Genomic DNA, 19,439 nt, shown 5'->3' with positions numbered 1-19,439 from the left:
TGGACTAGTGTACTACTCCACCAATTCATTAGTGTGCTTGTTTTCCCCTCATCTCCTCTTGCATTTGTTTTTTTATGATAGGTGTTTAAGTGATACCAACAGAGTTTTCAGTTTGTCTTTTTTTTAATCAACAGTGATTTAGGGTATTTTTTCTTATGACTATAGATGGCTTTGATTTCTTCTTTGAAAAAGTGCATGTTTATATTCTTTGACCATTTCTTAATTGGAGAATAATTTTTGTATAAATTTTAGTATAGATTCAGCATAAAATTGAAAAAATAAGCCTTTATCAAAAAAATTTGCTGTAAAAATTTTTGATATTATTTCATCGTCTATAATATCTTTGAGCACAATGTAGTTTCCCTAATTATCTCTTCTAATTAGGTCTATTTTTGCTTTTGCTTTGTCTAAGATAATGATTGCTACTCCTGTCTTTTTTTATTTCAGCTGAATCATATTAGATTCTGCTTCAGTCCTTTAACTCTGTGTGTCTCTTGTAAACAACATATTGTTGAATTCTGCTTTCTAATTCATTCTGTTATCCATTTCCATTTTTATAAGTGAGCTCATTCCATTTACATTCACAGTTATGATAACTGTTATGATCCATATAATTTTCTTTTGTTTTTTCTTTCTCTCTTTTTATTAACCTTCCTCAAGTTTATTTTGCTTTTAACCATTGCCTCCCTTAATCTTCCCTTCCTTTTATCACCTTCCCCTTTCTATTATTCCTTTCCCTTCCTGTTTCCCTTTTGAGTAAGCTAGAATTCTATATCCAACTGAGTGTGTGTGTGTGTGTGTGTGTGTGTGTGTGTGTGTATAGCACCAGCTAGCTGCCCCACCAATTTTTAAGGTGTTTTTTCTTCAATATTTTTCTCCCCCCTTTTTTTTTTCATCAATTTGTCAATTTTCTTTTCTTATGAACTATTTGTGCCCAATCTGTGGTAGAGCCTTCTGATCTCATATTGGTCTGATTAGCCACAGTTAAACCACACTATACCTTGACCCTGATATGGTAATGTCATTTGGTTCCTCTCCAAGAATGAAAGGCAACAACCAATTCTCTTTTCATAATTTTTCTGCATCACTCTCATTTATTTTCCTATTTTTCCTCTACCACTCATTGTTTGCTTTAACTCCTCCAGGGATTCTTGCTGGGCTTGGGTCCAATTAGCATTTTTCTTTGAGGCTTTGTTTACATCTGATCTCACCTTGTCTTCTCAGTTTGTCTTGGCCTTCCCTGCCACTGTTGTAGAATTTTTTGGTGAAATTCCCCTTGTTGTTTGATCATTTGCCAGCCTATTTTTTGACTTCTATATATATGTTAAAATTGGGCTCTGTTCACCTCAAGGTAGGGAAGCACTATTCAAGCTTTGAGCTTTTTCACACTTTTTTTCAATTTTTGATACTTTTAAGGTGATGTGATTTTGGGAGAGGTATGGTCATTGCTCTCCTGGTCTATGCTCTAGTATTTAACCAGGAAGGGCCCATGGTCCCTGGCAGCGGAAAGTGTTAGTGTTTTTCTTTGCCTTGGAACTGAGACCAGAACCTTTCTCTTGTGAGTAACATCAGTGTTCCTCTAAATCCTAGAACTATGAACTAGAACTGCATATGGGCACTAGAGCTGACAGCTGGCACCGGCTATACCCAGTGCCAGCAAAGTGTCTCGTGATATTTTTCCCAGCAGTTGTCTGACCCACTCACCATCTCTGGGCTGAGAGTTCCTAAAACACAGCAGTTCTAGACAGGACCCCACCCAAGTGTTAGAGGTGTCTCCTACTGAACTCCTAAGTTTTCTTAGGCTGGAAAATGTCTCACCTGATTTTTTGCCAGCTCTGCCACTCTAAAATTTGATGTGAGGCATCATTTTAAAGTTGTTTGGAAGAGAAAATTGAGGCTCAGCCTCAAATCTGCCATCTTGGCTCCATCCCTCATCATCAAAATGCTGTTTTAAAAATCAGATGAGATAATACATGGATATAAAATACTTTGTAGACCCTAAAGTGTGACAGTGATGTCAGCACTTAAGATTAGAATTTAAGAGTCTTGTAGACCAAGGGGAGAAAAGGCAGGATTGACTTTTTAAAAGGCTCTTAAAACTGTCCCAACCTTTTTGCAGCATCTTCCAAAGATTCTGATACCCATGTCCTCAATCTTAATCTTGAGTCAAGACTATAGGGAAATCAAGATTTTAGTCTCTTTATAAAGTCCCTTCACTTGAAAAGACCTAGTACTAAACTAGTACGGACTGAGGGCTAACCTCAAATTTCAAAAGTGTAACTCGAGTGATACACTCTCAGGTATGTGATTCTCAAATGTTTGAATAAATAAGGCAATTCAGAATTTAGATTCTATCTGGATATATGTATAAGCTTAGGGTCTCAGATATACATAATTATGGATCTTGGGGGATGGATGAGGTTATTTTCAGAGTGCCTAGTTTCTGTTTCATAAGGAGCTGACTTTTGGAGATGGATTAACATCATTTTGTATAATGACTTTGTATGCCTAATTTTAAGCCATTCTATTCTTCCCCTGTGGGGTCTTTTTTTCCATCCTTTTCCCCATGCTTCCTGGTGTCTTTCTTCTTGAGAGCTAACTAACTCTTATAGGGGGTTCTAAACTCTGTAGGCTGCCAGTCAATGGCATATTCCCATCTCATGGTATATTTATTTTCTTCTGGTTAATTGTGAGCTCCACCAGGAAACTTGTGTTTTCCAATATTAATTGTTAAAAATATTGAAATGGGCTCATGATTTAGATATGAAGGGTGATTCTATAAGCAAATTAGGAGAGCAAGAGGTAGTCTACTTCTCAGATTTGTGGAAAAGGAAGGAATTTACAGCCAAAGAAGAACTGAAGGACATCATTAACTACAAAATAGGCAACTTTGATTATGTTAAATTAAAAAGTTCTTGTACAAACAAAACCCAAACAGTCAAGATTAGAAGGGAAGTAGAAAACTGGGAAAAAAATTATATCCAAGGGTTCTAATAAAGGCCTCATTTCTAAAATATATAGAGAAGTGACTCAAATTTATAAGAATATAAGCCATTCCCCAATTGATAAATGGTCAAAGGATATGTCAGAGGACAATTTTCAGACAAAGAAATTAAAACCATTTCTAGTCCTATGAAAAAATGTTCTAAATTACTATTGCTCAGAGAAATGAAAATTAAGACAACTCTGAGGTACCACTACACATCTCTCAGGTTGGCTAAAATGACAGGAAAAGATAATGATAAATGTTAGAGGAAATGTGAGAAAACTGAGACGCTACTACATTGTTGGTGGAATTGTGAACTGATCCAACCATTCTGGAAAACAATTTGGAACTATGCCCTAAAGAGCTATCAAATAAGGAGTGTCTCTATTGGGCCTGTATCCCCAAAAGATCATAAAAAAAGGGAAAAGGACCTACATGGGCAAAACTATTTGTGGTAGCATTTTTGTAGTGACAAGAAACTGGAAACTGAGCAGATAAATGTCCATCAGCTGAATAGCCAAATAAGTTATGGTATATGGATGTTATGGACTATTATTGTTCTATAAGAAAAGACCAGCAGGGTGATTTCAGAAAGGCCTGCAGAGACTTACATGAAATGATGCTGAGCGAACAGAATCAGGAGAACATTATACACAGAAACAACAAGATTATACAATGATCAATTCTGATGGATGTGGCTCTGTTCAACAATGAGGTGATTTAGGTCAATTCCAAAAGAATTGTGATAGAGAGATCTATTTGCATCCAGGAGAGCATTAGGGAGACTGAATGTGGATCATAACATGGTATTTTTTCATCTTTTTTGTTGTTGTTTGCTTGCTTTTTTTTTTCTCTTTTTCTTTTCTTTTCTTTTTTTTTTATTCATTTTTCCAAATTATCCCCTCCCTCCCTCCCTCCACTCCCTCCCCCCGATGGCAGGTAATCCCATACATTTTACTCTCTTTTTCTTTTTGATTTGATTTTTCTTGTGCAGCATGGTAATTATAGAGGGAGAAGAATTTGAAACACAAGGATTTGCAAAGGTGAATGTCGAAAACTATCTTTGCATATATTTTGAAAATAAAAAGTTATTATTTAAATACAGATAATTGTTAAAACCACTTTACTTGCTAGCTATATACTCTCCCAAATTTATTTCCAATTTACCATTTCTCTTTTACTTCTTCATTTTGTCTGTAATCTCTTCTCAAATAAATTTACCTTTTGGCAAAGAAAATTGTGAATTCTTCACATGTAAATTGCTGTCAAACCCTATTATCTGGTGCTGAACCCCAACATTTGGGGCCTTTCCCCATTGCTCTTCTCAATCCCATCATCTGATGCTTACACCAGTCTCATCAAATTTACTCTCAGAGTTGTGAAAGAATGTTTATCCCTCTGGTCTAAAAATTCTGGAAGGCCAAACAGTTCTCAAAATCCTATCTCACTTCAAAAATATACTGACCAGTAATACTCAAATGTTTGCATGGGCTATATAGTCCATATGATGGCACTGAAAACATAGATGGCATTCATGTTATATTCTTAATTACTTTCCAATAGAAGGAAGTGAAAACTTATGTTTATGCTGAAGTAGGAAAAGCTGCTACAGAGATCAACAGACAAAAGTGTGAGAGGGTTATGGAACACATAGGCCATGCTAGATTGACCTTAATGATGGAGGATTATATGTTTGAAAGCTCTTCTGCTATTTTGTACTGATCTGGTTGATTAGGGAGGTAGAGAGGAAGTGCATAAACAATGCGTAAACTATAACAGAAGTTATAGAAACTGGCCCTGACTATTCCCAGAGTCTCCAAGATGTGGACCTCCCACTAGGGGAAGGATGATTCAGCCCTGATCAGCCTCACAGAATAAGCTTAAACTGGGCCTTCTGTTTGCTGGATTCAGCAAAGGATTCAGAATTTGGATTTGGCCTGGAGTCAGAATTCAAGGTCACCTTCTTCTGGAACGGTACCAACAGAGCACATTTGAAGATCAAGGGACATTTTGCTACTGTTCAGGAAGACAGGAGCATCAGCGTGCTAAATGCCCTCAAGACAAGAATTCAGGATCAGTCTGCTAGGAAATGGTACCTACCACATTGTGGCTGGGAAATAGAGATAATATCGGGTCGGGGCCATCCCAGCCCTTTAGGAAATCATCTCCAATTCCAATCACCATTTCTGGGTCCTTCCTTCATAACAACAACTGCTGACCAATTGCCACCAACTGGCAGAGAGGCCCCGAAGCTCTGGGAATGGCACGAATCTACAGACCACCACCCCTACTTCCAGCTCAGCCCTCATGGCCCTTATGTAAGAAAGCACCTCCTATGGAGAAAGGGCCAGTTATCCCTGTCATCTGCCAACAAAGCCATGCCCAGGGCAGGCACGCCAACCTAGCTGAAACAGCAAGGATCCCTGAGGGAGATATGGGAGGCAGCATAGGCCGAGCAAGTCAAACCATCTTCCCTCAGATTCTGATGGAAAGATCCTAGCATCCTCAACCCACAAAGCCTAGGGATAATCCTATTAAACAATGACATTAAAAAGGAGGTATTAATATTAACATTTATAATACCTTTACCTAGAGAGCAGGGCCCTAAATGACAAGGAGGGGGCTCATACAGTCATACAACAACAAGACTATACGTTGATCAATTCTGATGGATGTAGCTCTTTTCAAAGAGAGGTGATTCAGGCAACTTTCCACTGGTCTTATGATGAAGAGAGCCATCTGCACCCAAAGAGAGGACTGTGGGAACTGCGTGTGGATCACAACTTAGTATTTTTGCTTTTTTTTGTTGTTTGCTTGCATTTTGTTTTCTAATTTTTTCCCGTTGATCTGACTTTTCCCACCAGTTACCTTGCCTTCTGGCCCTGGGTGACCCAGGGCACATCACTTAATCCTGTTTACCTTAGTTTCTTTATCTGTAACATGAACTGGAGAAAGAAATGGCAAACCACTCCAAGAAAACCCCAAATGGGGTCACGAAGAATTGAACAAGCCTTAAGAACTGAATAACAACAGTAATTTTCTCTTTCTACTCCCCCAGTAGAAATCCACTTTTTAGCTTTCATTTATGTACTGTCTTTCTTGTTAGAATGTAAGCTACGTGAAGTGCAGGGACCATTTTCATTTTTATTTGTATCCCCAATGCTTAGGACAGTGCTTGGCATGTAGTAGGCAATTATTACCTTTTTATTGATTTATTGACCTACTCTGCCATTATACCCTAAGAATCATGGGGCCTTTCCATCTCACTTATACCTAAAACCTTCCTTATGTGTTGTCTCTTTCATTTGAATGGGAACTCCTTGAATCCAGGAACTGTCTTAGACTTCTGTCTGTATTCTCAGCATTTAGCACATTCTTATTAAATGCTTCAATCATTCATTCAATCCTACCAGGGCTCATAGGTCACTATGAAACAATGACAATAAGGATTGAAGATGTAACATCTCCCGTGAAAGTCATATGAGAATTATGTTCAGCTGAGTGGATGCCCATCAACTGGAGAATGGCTGAATGAATTATGATATATGAATATTATAGAATATTATTGTTCTATAAGAAATGATTAGCAGGATGATTTCAGAGAGGCCTGGAGAGACTCACATGAACTGAGGCTGAGTGAACAGAATCAGGAGAACATTGTACATGGCAACAACAAGACTATACGTTGATCAATTCTGATGGATGCGGCTCTTTTCAAAGAGAGGTGATTCAGGTGACTTTCCACTGGTCTTATGATGAAGAGAGCCATCTGCACCCAAAGAGAGGACTGTGGGAACTGCGTGTGGATCACAGCTTAGTATTTTTGCTTTTTTTGTTGTTTGCTTGCATTTTGTTTTCTAATTTTTTCCCATTGATCTGACTTTTCTTGTGTAGCACAATAATTATGGAAATATACACAGAAGAATTATACATGTTTAACATATATTAGACTACTTGCTGTCTAGGAGAAGGGGTGGGAAAAAGGAGGGAGAAAAATTTGGAACACAAGGCTTTGCAAAAGTGAATGTTGAAATTATCTATGCATATGTTTTGAAAATAAAAATCTTTAATAAAAAAAAAGAATTATGTTCCAGTCATTTTGTAAAGAATGTGGGAAGATATTCCTCTGCTGATTATGTAGGGATCCGGCTCCTGTGGACTGAATGAGGATCACAATAATAGGACTAACAAAAAGTCACTACTGTAATACATTCCATAATGTCTAAATTATAGTTCTACATTTCTTTCTGTAATATATATAAGTTGTGTTCACTATTTAGTACTTTTAAAATTAAAAATGCCATTCTGTTGAATGAATTGCCTACTAGAAATGTATCAAGGAAAAAGCTGTAACTCTTTAAAACAAAACCTCTATTATCTTTTTCATGAAAAGAACATGTTTCAAGGCTATTCCCTTTGGCAGTCTTCAAGTTAGTTTTAGATAAAAGAACTCTTTAACATATACTTTGTTGTTTTTTCTGCTTACTCCTATAAATTATTGCAATTTCATTATTTTGCCTTATATTCCTAAATGCTGGGAAGATCTCTCTCTGTTTCAAAAATGAAGATAATGCTTATCTGTGTTCAAGTGAACTAATTTCCTGTAGGACACTAGATATACTAGTTGCTTAATATAACAGTTTCTGCATTTGAAGGAGAGATAGGAAAGAGGAACTTTCCTGAGGAATGACATCTGCATTTCATTTAGCTAATCACTGCCCATGGATCCTTGGGAACTAAGGAGTTGAAACGTACCTGATATGCTTCAGAGATGGGACCTTTTTGCATATGATGGGTATCAATGAGGGCCCAATCCTGAAAGCATGTGCAACAATATTCTCTGCCAGCTGCCATTCCAATTTGGGGGAGCCAGTCCCAAGAGTGGCTGAAATGCTATGGGGGATTAGGCAATGATAAAAGCTCTCAAGCTGGAAAGACTAATGACTCAGTAGAGCCTGAGCTGGGTACACAAAAAAGTTTTAAGATAATCTCTCGCTCTCTTCCCAAGAGGTTTTAGAATGAGAAGGAAGGGATGCCATAGGCCTCTGGGCTCGGGCACAAGTCACATCATCTCCCTATGGCTACCCTTTGGTTAGGATTGAGTGATATATATATATATATATATATACATACATACATATATATATGTATATACACACATATATATGTATGTATGTATATACATACACATATATATGTATGTATGTATGTATGTATATATATATATATATATATATGTATGTATGTATATATTGTGTTAGTTTTTGCCTAATTGTTGGTGGCTGTTTCAAGGTATAATTGAGGAGGTGAAGACTGGAGGTTTTAAGAGAGATTCATCAGAAGACTGACAACTTGAGTCAGTAAGCATGCTGGTAGCTTTAAGAGTTGATAGTGGTGATGAGACTGTGCAGCATTTGGGTGACTTGATTGACCCATATGAAACAAGAGAGTATCCACTGGCAATGCTATCTGGCCAGAAATGAACCTGATGGAGACTGGAAGGGAGACTGCCAGGGCCAGGAGGTACCCTATGGCCATACATGTTCCCTGCATTGCCTATATGTCTCAGTATCTTTGTGCTTATAATGTGAACCCACTTTCCAAAGGGCCTGAATCTATGCAAGAGGGGGATGCACCAATTTGAGCTGGTAGCAATGTATGTCTATTACTATATACTGAGTAGGCATTGGGGTGGAGGGGTGTGCCTCCTGGCTTGAGGAAATGCTTTTGTACTTTATTTTCATTGTTCTTTGGCCCTTTTCCAGTCTTGTCTGGCTCTTTGGGACTCCAAAGACACTGGAGTGGTTTGCCATTTTACAGATAAGGAAATTGAGACAAATAGGATTAAGTGGCTTACCCACAGTCACACAGCTAGTAAATTTCTTAAGCCAAATTTGAACTCGGGAAGATGCTACCCCATATTCATATCTGACTTTTCTTTCTCTCTTTCTCTTTCCTTTTATTTATCTATCTATCTATCTATCTATCTATCTATCTATCTATCTATCTATCTATCTATTTATTTATTTATTTTGTTGAGGCATTTGAGCTTAAGAGACTTTCCCAGAGTCACACAGCCAAGAAGTGTTAAGTGTCTGAGACCAGATTTGAACACAGGTCCTCCTGACTTCAGGGTTGGTGCAGCCCCAGGTCTCTAAGCTGCCTGGTACCTGATTGGTGCTGTACCCTTCCTGATATGTCTGGGAATTGTTGCCTCATCCCAACTAATTACTCTAGGACTGCAGGTCTCTCTGCTGCTCAGAAGGTAACAAGTGATCCTGGATGCTGCCCCCCAATCAGGAATATTACCATACTACTAGACCTGCTAGACCTGGGCCACTTCTTCCTTTCTCTGTCCTTCCCTCCCAGCTGACCCAAGACTGCAAGGCCTCTTATGCTATTCAGATGACTGGTGGAGATCAGACTGGAGACAGTTCTAGGAAACTTTCCCTATCATTTTCAGCTTTCCCAAGACCTCCACTGGCTACAAAGCATATCCTACAACAAATCTCATTAAGACTAACTTCTCTGAAGGGGACCTGTTTTTTCCTTTGTGGATGTGATAGATAACTTATCACAAAATCACTCCCGAGAAGGCAATTGTGGTTAAAAATGGGATTATTAAGATGAGAATATAGATTCTCATTTCAATGATATGCTATAATCTCTCAATGTAACCCCTGACTCTTCTGAAAAAAGGAGTAAGGTAAATGACTACCCATATTTGGGTTATGTTATTATTATTAGTGTGTTTTGGTGGAAGGGAATAAGCATTTCTATAGTGTCTACTAACTGTCTGGCACTGTTTTTTGTTTTTTGTTTTTTCCCCCCAAGTAATTCATTTGATTCTCATAACAGTCCTGTGAGGTAGTTGCTATTATTATTCCCTTTTACAATTGGGAAATTGAGGCAAAGCTTAAGTGACTTATCCAGGGTCATACGTGTAGTGTCAGGATTTGAACTCAGGTTTTCCTGACTCCCGGGTGAGTAGCACTAGCAGGAGCAGAGACTGGTCACAGTTCTAGGGAGTAATTGTGATCACTCACAGACTAAGGCACATCCAGGAGAACAGTGACAGCATTTCTCCTTAGATCATACCACTTTGGAAGAATCAAAAACTTACAGATCCCTCAGAATCAGCTCTGGAAACAGCAGCACCAAAAACCAGAAACTTGAGACAGTGCTCCTCCACCCTAGGAGTACAGCCCAGCTTTAATATGAATTTAAAACTCAAGAAACAGGCTGAGAAAATGAGAAAAACTACAATTCCCTCCCAAACCTACCCATCACAAAAAAAGAACCTGATTAGAGAAAGTTACTACAGTGACAAGGAAGATCAAAACACAAAACTCCAGAGATAGCAATGTCAAAACAGCTACATGCAAATTTTTTTTTTTTTTTTTTTTTTGGCTAAGGCAATTGGGGTTAAGCGACTTGCCCAGGGTCATACAACTACACGCAAATTTTCAGAGAAAAATATCTCAGGCTTAAAAAGAATTCTTGGAAGAATTCAAACAGATTTTAAAAGCCAAATAAGAGAGATCAAGGAAAAAATGGGAAAACAAATGAATGATATAAGAGAATCATGAAAAAAAAAGTCAATAACTTGGTAAAGGAGATACCAAAAATGTTGAAGAAAATAACACCTTAAAAAAACAGAGCAGGCCAAATGGTAAAAAAGGCACAAAAATCCACTGAAGAAAACCCCTTAAAAAACAGAATTGGTTCTCATATTTCAAATATATAAATAATTTTGTCAAATCCATAACATGAGTCTTTCCCTAACTGATAAATGGTCAAGTGATATGAACAGTCAGTTTTCTAATGAAGAAATCAAAACAATTTATAATCATGTGAAAAATGCTCTAAATCATTATTCATCAGAAAAATGCAAATTAAAACAACCTTGAGATATCATTTTCTATCTAGCAGCCTGGTTAAGGTGATTGAAGAGGAAAGTGACAAATGTTGAAGAGGACATAGAAAAACTGGGACACTAATTCACTGTTAATGGAATTGTGAATTCATTCAACCATTTTGGAGAGCAATCTGGAATTATGCCCAAAGAGTTATTAAACTGCCTCTGACCCAGAAAATCCACTACTACATCTATTTCCAAAGATGATTAGGGAAAAAGAGAAGAACCTAGGTATGTTCTAAAATGTTTATAGCAGCTCTTTTTGTTTTGGCAAAGAACTGAAAACTACCCATGAACTGGGGAATGGCTGAACAAGTTGTACTATACTATTGTGATGGAATGCTACTATGCTATAAGAAATGATGAGCTCAGTAACCTTAGAAAAACTTGTACAAAATAATGAAGAGTAGAGGGAGGATTCTGGGAAGAAGGTGGAATAGGTTGGTAAATTTCAAATTCTCCAGATTTTCTCCCCTCCTCCCTCCCCACAGAACAAATTTGAGCCTCAGGGTGAACACAGACTGGTGAAAAATCAAGATTTGGGGCAGAATAGGGGTCCCTGAGCTGGGGATTAACCCAAGTGAAGTGTAAACACCTGCAGGCTAGCTTCAAAGAAAAAAACCGCCAAGTGGGAAGCCCTGGGGCTATCTGGGTGTGACTGCAGCCTCTGCAGGAACCACATAGACTTTCACCTCTCAAACAGTTTGTCAGGGTTTGAGCCTGGAGGGAACCTCAGGCTGATTAGGAACCGGCCTAGCTGTGCTGCTGGGATGGGCCCTGACCTAGAAGGAATCAGCACCCAATGAGTGCAGAAGCAGTAGGGCAAGAATGCTGCTGGCTGTGGGCACTTGCAGGAGGGGGAGCTCTTGGTTTGGGGTTCCTAGTCAGAGGGGAGAACTGAGGGGAAATTTGAGGCGCCATTCCCTCACTTCATGATTAGAGATGCTTACATTAATATCTCTTATTTTTTAAAAAAAGAACCAGCAAAGAAGAAAGAACACCACTACTGAAACATTTTATGGGAACAGGGAAGACCAGGGTTCATCTTCAGAGGAGAACATGTTAGTAAAAAAAAAAAAAAAAAAAAAAAAAGCTTCTACCCCAAAAAGTACTGTGAAATGGCTCCCCACTGGGAGAGAATTTATAGTACTCAAAAAAATTTAAAAATCAAAAGAGAGATATCAAGGAAAAACTAAATAAAAGAAAATAAAAACCATCCAAGAAAAACAAGATTATGAAAAAAGTTAACCAACTAGAAAAGGAAGTGCAGTCACAAAGATGAAAATAATTTTTTGAAAATTAGAATTGGGCAAGGGGAAGCCAGTGAAGCTATGGCAGACCAAGAAATAATAAAAGACTGTAAAAAATGAAAAAAATTAAGGCAAAATTAAAAAAACAAGAAAAACAACAGATCTGGAGATCAAGAAGAGAAATTATAATAATTGGACTGCCTGAAACTTGTGACCAGAAAGAGAATCATGACTCAAAAATGCAGGAAATAATCCAAGGAAATTTTTCCTGGAGTGACAGAACATGAGTGGAAAGTAGAAATAGAAAAACTCTACCAATCACCACCTCAAAAAAATCTTTTGTGGAAAAAACAAATTTTGAAACCCCCAGATCAAAGAGAAAATTTTGTAAGAAACAAGAAAAAACAATTAAAATACACTAGAGCTACAATTAGAATTGTACAGAATTTATCAGCAGACATAATAAAAGACCACAGGTCCAAGAATTATATCTACTAAAAATCAAAAGAACTAGGCCTACGGCCAAAATATATCACATCCAGCAAAATTATATATAATTTTGAATGAGAAAAATGGACATTTAACGAACTTACAGATTTTCAGGTCTTTCTATGATGCAAACCTGAACTTAACAGAAAAATTAACATATAAGAGCCAATATCAAAGATCAGTTTTAAGGGATTAAACATGGACAAACTGTTTAAACATAGACAAATTTCTTTTATATGGGAAATGTATATTATATGTTTAAGAATCACATCAATAAGAGGGTAGTTCAAAAGAAAGACTGGAAGAATTAAGGTAAAAATAGTAATGTTATACAAATGATATGCAGAGGAAGAATAGACACATAGGCATTAGAAGAGGGGGGAGGGCTGGTAGGTTTGAAAACCTACTCATATTGGGAATGAATTCAAATAGGCAACACTACATATATAGCACCCTTCAAAATCTGTGAAGAAATAAGTGGGGAGGGATGAGTGGATGGGGAAGCAAAGGGTGAGGGAAGAAAACAAGAAAGGGATCCATGGATGGGGGGAGTAACAGCAATATTGTTTTAAAAATGACTTGGAGCAAATAAGTAATTTTGACTATTATAAACACCCAAATTAATTATAAAGGACATATTTTAAAAGATACTATCTATACCTAGAGGCAGAACTAACAAATATTAGTATGTAGAGAATAGCTTCACACACACACACACACACACACACACACACACACACACACAGAGACACCTATTTGTGTCTAATAGTATCCATCCCTAAAGGGGGGGAAGAGGGGAAAAAAAAAAGCAAAGAAAAAAAATAAATTTACATGATAAATTTATTATATATTTAAAAGAAATAGCAAGTTGTGTATAATAGATTTGCAGTTTTATGTGCAATAATCTTTTTTTATTATACTGTTATGAAAATGCTTGTGTTATTCCATATATTAAAAATAAAATAAATTGCAATTTAAATAAAGCAAAATTCGCTAAATGAAAAAAAAAAGTATAAAATTCACTAAAGAAAAGTGAGTTTCTGTTACTGTTTAAAAAGTACTGGGCTTATATCCCAAAGAGAATTTGTTTTGTTTTGTTTTGTTTTAATGGCAAGATTTTTTTTTACATTTTTAAAATTAATTTTATAATTATAACTTTTTTTTTTAAACAGTACATATACATGGGTAATTTTTTACAACATTATCTCTAGCACTCACTGATATTCTGAATTTTCTCCTCCTTCCCTCTACCCCCTCCCCTAGATGGCAGGCAGTCCCATACATGTTAAATGTGTTATAGTATATCCTAGATACAATATATGTGTGCAGAACCGAATTTCTTATTGCACAGGAAGAATTGGATTCAGAAGGCAAACATAACCTGGGAAGAAAAACAAAAATGCAAACAGTTTACACTCAATTCCCAGTGTTCCTTCTCTGGGTATAGCTGATTCCATCCATCAATTGGAACTGAATTAGAAGAAGGGAAAGAGACCTGTATATGCAAGAATGTTTGTGGCAGCCCCCTTTGTAGAGGCCAGAAACTGGAAACTGAGTGGATGCCCATCTGTTGGAGAATGGCTGAATAAATTGTGATATATGAATGTTATGGAATGTTATTGTTCTGTAAGAAATGACCAGCAGGATGATTTCAGAAAGGCCTGGAGAGACTTACATGAACTGACGCTGAGTGAAATGAGTAGGATCAGGAGATCCTTATACATGGCAACAAGATTATATGATGATCAATTCTGATGGACGTGGCCCTCTTCAACAATGTGATGAACCAAATCAGTTCCAATTGTTCAGTAATGAATAGAACCATCTATACCCAGTGAAAGAACTCTAGGAAATGAGTGTGAACTACATAGCATTTCCAATTCCTCTATTTTTGTCTGCCTGCATTTTTTATTTCCTTCACAGGTTAATTGTACACTATTTCAAAGTCTGATTCTTCTTGTGCAGCAAAATAACTGTATGGAAATGTATACATATATTGTATTTAACATATACTAGCATATTTAACATGTATTGGTCTACCTGCCATCTGGGGAAGGGGTTGGGGGGAAGGAGGGGAAAAATTGGAACAAAAGGTTTTGCAATTGTCAATGCTGAAAAATTACCCATGCATATATCTTGTAAATTAAAAGCTATAATAAAAAATGCAAAAATAAAGTAGAACTGGACAAATGAAAAGACGGTACAAAAGCTCACTAAATTATTCCTTAAAAACTAGAATTGGCCATATGTAAGCTAATGACTGTAAAACATCAAGAAACAAAAAATAGAGGAAAAAAAAAAAGAGAACACATTGGGAAATATCTTTATTAAACAATTGATCTGGAAATAAATCCAGGGGAGATAATTTAAGAATTATTTGACTTCCTGAAAGCCATGATCAAGAAAAAAGACTAGATATCACATTTCAAGAAAAGAAAACTGCCCTGATATCCTAGAATTAGAGAATTAACATAGAAATTGATTTATTAGCTCACTGATCATCTCCAAAAATGAAAAGTTCAGGAATCCAGAATTCCTAGGCAAAAAGGAAAATAAAGCAGCCCAGAAAGAAACAATTCAATTATAATGAAGCCACAGTCAGGATCAAACAAGATTTAGCTGCTTCTACATTAAAGGGTGGGGTCTTGGAATATGATATTCCAGAAGCTTAAGGAACTAGGATTACAACCCCAGATCACCTACTCATAAAAATTAAGTATAATCCTTCAGGGGAAAAACTAATATTCAGTGAAATAGAGAACTTTCAAGCAGAATGCTCAATGAAAAGTCCAGAGCTGAATATAAAATCTAACTTTCAAACATAAGGCCCAAGAGAAAAATACAAAAGTAAATATAAAAAATAAAAAGAAATAAGCAATTAAAGTTAAACTTTCCTATATGGGAAGATATTTATTATTCTTAAAAACTTTCTTGTTATTAGGGTAGTTAGGAGTAGACATAGATAGAAGGCATGGGTGTGAGCTGTATATGATGGGATGATCATCTAAAAAAATAAAATTAATGAGTGAGAAAAGAGATGCATTTGAAGAAGAGGAAAGGGAGAGACAATGAGGTAAATTATTTGACATAAAAGGGGCACAAAAAATCTTTTATGGTGAAAGGGAAGATGGGAGAGATGGAGGGGAATGAACCTTATTCTCATTGGAACTAGCTCAAAGAAGGATTAACATACATTCAGTTGGGAATAGAAACCTTTCTTAGCACACAGGAAAGTAGGAGGAGAAGAGGATAAAATAAGGGTGGGAGGATGATAGAAGGTAGGGTAGACTGGGGGAAGTAAAAGTCAGAAGTAAAATACTTTTGAGAATGGACGTGGTGAAATGATTAAGGGTGAAATACATAGTAATCAAACTGAAAATTTTTTTTACAATGTTTCTGTGGCAAAGACTTCATTTCTCAAATATAAAGAAAATTAAGTCAAATTTATAGAAACAAGAGTCATTTCTCAATTGATAGAATAGGAACAGACAGTTTTCAGATGAAGTAATCAAAGCTATGTATAGTTATATGAAAAAAAAAAACAACCCTAAATCATTATTGATTAGAAAAATGCAAATTAAAACAAATTGGAGCTACCATCCCATAACTATAAGATTGGCTAATAAGACAGGAAAAAATGTTGGATGTTGGAAAATGGAAATACTAATGATGAACTGCTGGTAAAGTTATATACTGATACAACCATTCTGTAGAGCAATTTCAAACTATTCTCAAAGAGCTATAAAATTGTGCATACTCTTTGATCAAGCAATAACCATTTACTAAGTCTGTATCCCAAAGAGGTTAACCAAAAAAAAAAAAAAAAAAAAAAAAAAAGGAAAAAGACCTATATATGTACAAAAATATTTATAGCAGCTCTTATAATGGTGGCAAAGAATTGGAAATTGAGGGGATGTCTATCAATAGGGGAATGACTGAACAAGTTGTGATGATATGATTGTGATGGAATTCTATTGTGCTCTAAGAAAGATGAACAGAATGCACTAAGAAAAACTTGGAAAGACATCAATTGATGCAAAATGAAATGAGTAGAATCAAGAGAACATTGTATACAGTAAAGCAGCATTATACAATGATCAACCATAAATGACTTACCTGAAAATCTCAGCAATAAAATGATCCAAGATAATTCTGAAGGACTTATGAAAAATACCATCAACATCCAGAGAAAGAATTGATAGTGTCTGACAGCAGAGCAAAACACACTTTTTAAAAATCATTATAGCTTTTTTTTTTTTTCAAAACATATGCATGGGTAATTTTTCAACACTGACCCCTGCAAAACCTTCTGTTTCAACTTTTCCCCTCCCCTAGATGGCAGGTAGTCCAAGACATGTTAAATACGTTAAAGTATAAAAATATATTTTTTAAAACATTTTGGGGGGGGAATAAGAAGGGGAGTTCTGTTTCCTTTTACAATATGACTACAATTGAAATGCTTTGCATAACTGAACATTTATAACTTTTATCAAATTGTTTGCCTCCTTGATTCAGAGGAAGGAGAGGAAGGAGGAGAGAGAATTTGGAACTCAAAATTTTTAAAAAGGAAAGTAAAAAAATTGTTTTTACATGTAATTGGAAACATTTTTTAAAAATAATTAAAAGTTTTCAATGAAGGAAAATTCAGCTTTTTTCTTCTCCCTTCCTTCCTTCACCTTTCCCCTAAACTCCACTTGAGAAGCAAGAAAAACAAACTTGTTACTAATATGTATAGTTCAGCAAAACAAGTTCCCATACTGGCCATGTCCAATGTAAGAGAGTTGAAAAATCTAAATTCTTCTACTAGGATATTTGGTAACTCATTTATGAAGGATTCAGATATATATATGTACATAGATCTAGATCTCTCTATATCTATATATATCATGAGAAAGCAATGGATATCCTCTTATAGATGGGGAAGTCTACTTAAAGATGGCTATATTCTGAGCAGGTCCTTTATTCAGCACTTAATCCGTAAACTATCCCTTTTCTGCCAAATCTTCCAGCTATGGAAAAAGTGAAAAGTGGCCCCTTAGGGGGTCATTCATGGATACAGAATTGGGGCTTAAGAGGCCAAAAAACCTGAGATTACCTGTTTTGCCATAATGCCTAGAAACTATCCTAAAAGTTTAGTCAGTGATTGATATATGATGGGTACAATAATGACCATAGGCTAGTATGCATAGTAGTTCTGCAATCAGGGTGTCTAGGAAGAAGAGAGAAAAAAGGAACATATGATGGAGAAAGTTTCTGTTTTATCCTCTTGGTTTGAGGTGAGAAAGCCTCATTAAGGATATTATGGGATCACAGAGTTTAAGGCAGTGATGGCAGCAGCAGCATGGATGGCAGACAGAGGTGTCAAACAGGTGGCACACAGTGGAGTGCCTGAAAGAAAAGACACTGGACTTTTACCTCCTATGAGAATGGCAACGGTGGTGTACTTATTGGTGTTATGAATCTTTCTAAACTGAGAAAAATCATTATGTGGGAAGGGAAGAAGGAAAAAAGTGGTACTTAACCTGCAATTGAGATAGATATTAAATGTTCTTTGTCTAAGAGGCTGGAATGCTAGCCTCATCTCTGTTAATTACTGCCCTAAATATATACTGTGTTTAAAGGTTGATTGAAAATCTTGGTTTGCTTGCAGGAGAGAAACTGAACTTATCCCAGGAAGAAAAGTAGAAATGAGTCAGATTCTGATTTTCTCCAGAGAGATTCTGGATGAGAACACAAATATTAATTATTGAGAATTTCCAAGATTAAATCTGGGTCTACATGAGTCCAGATGTTTTGGAATGAGATAAGTGTTTTTGCTGTGGTTGTGAGGTGCCAGTCAAGACTACTGTTATTACTGACTCATTTTCCACTGATTTCTAATGAGAAAGTAAAGATGACACTAGTCTCTTATTTATCTTAGCAGAGTTAAGTCTACTGAGGGAAAGGACCTTATACATGTTCATTAGAAAATCAAATTCTCTTTGAATGTCCAAATACGAGAATTAAAATGGAGACAATAAAAACAAGCCTTCCACAAAACTGATTTTATTTTATTTATACATAGCTTTTTAGGGCCAAAAACAATCACAATATGGGGGAAGAACAGTTACTAGATGGCTCTCTGAAGAAGCACTGCTTTAGAGTTTTCAAAAATTAGTTGTACAAGAATGAAGTTAATGAAAAATGAGAGGGGAAGCTTAGGGAGGGAGTGGGAGAGAGGGAGTGAAGCATTTCTAGCAAATGCTTAAAAGTCTTCACTTCTCTCGGATCCACTATGCCGGTGTCCCTTTCCTTCCAATTAGACAATTTCACCAAACCCTGTTAGAAACTGAAGTGACACACACAAAAAACAACAGGTTTACTGGACCACAAAAAACTGGACTGAACGTAGACCATAATTTACTCTTAACACGTCTTTGAGAGTCGTGGAGTGCCAGTGGTATAATACCTGGACAAGGTATGTGATGGCTGCTGGACCCCTTAACCCCAGGAAATGCTGCTCATCACGTGGCATACAGCATCATTCATCTCATTTTCATCGCCTGCTTGCTGGTCTTGATGTTACCTGGGAGGTCTCTGTGCTTCGCTTGTGCAACGCAGTGGCTAAAACTTCCTCTAGGAAACTGACAAAGAGATACGAGATTATGAAAAGAAGACATACTTTCCAAATAAGCAGCAAAGTTCTCCTACTGGGTCATAAATGAGAATTGTTTAACAGTTGATTTGTCATTTTGTTTTGCTCAATTCACCAGATATATATAACTCAAAACCCATATAATAATTCTGGATTTCCAAT

At 36.5% G+C, this 19,439-nt stretch overlaps 1 protein-coding gene across 1 annotated transcript in view; it reads right to left on the bottom strand.

Moving 5' to 3' along the window:
- Nucleotides 1–18,672: 18,672 nt before the first annotated feature.
- VPS45 (vacuolar protein sorting 45 homolog) overlaps nucleotides 18,673–19,439 on the bottom strand; it is a 71,203-nt gene continuing 70,436 nt past the window's right edge. Inside the window, exon 15 of the mRNA XM_074263358.1 lies at nucleotides 18,673–19,266. Coding sequence (XP_074119459.1) covers nucleotides 19,179–19,266 — 88 coding nt within the window. The 3' untranslated portion in view covers nucleotides 18,673–19,178. The remainder of the gene's footprint in view (nucleotides 19,267–19,439) is intronic.

This window comes from Sminthopsis crassicaudata, chromosome 4, assembly GCF_048593235.1.
Source record: "Sminthopsis crassicaudata isolate SCR6 chromosome 4, ASM4859323v1, whole genome shotgun sequence".
Lineage (NCBI taxonomy): Eukaryota > Metazoa > Chordata > Mammalia > Dasyuromorphia > Dasyuridae > Sminthopsis > Sminthopsis crassicaudata.
The sequence above is the reverse complement of the archived record's forward strand: the minus strand, read 5'-3'. Positions and strand labels throughout refer to the sequence as shown.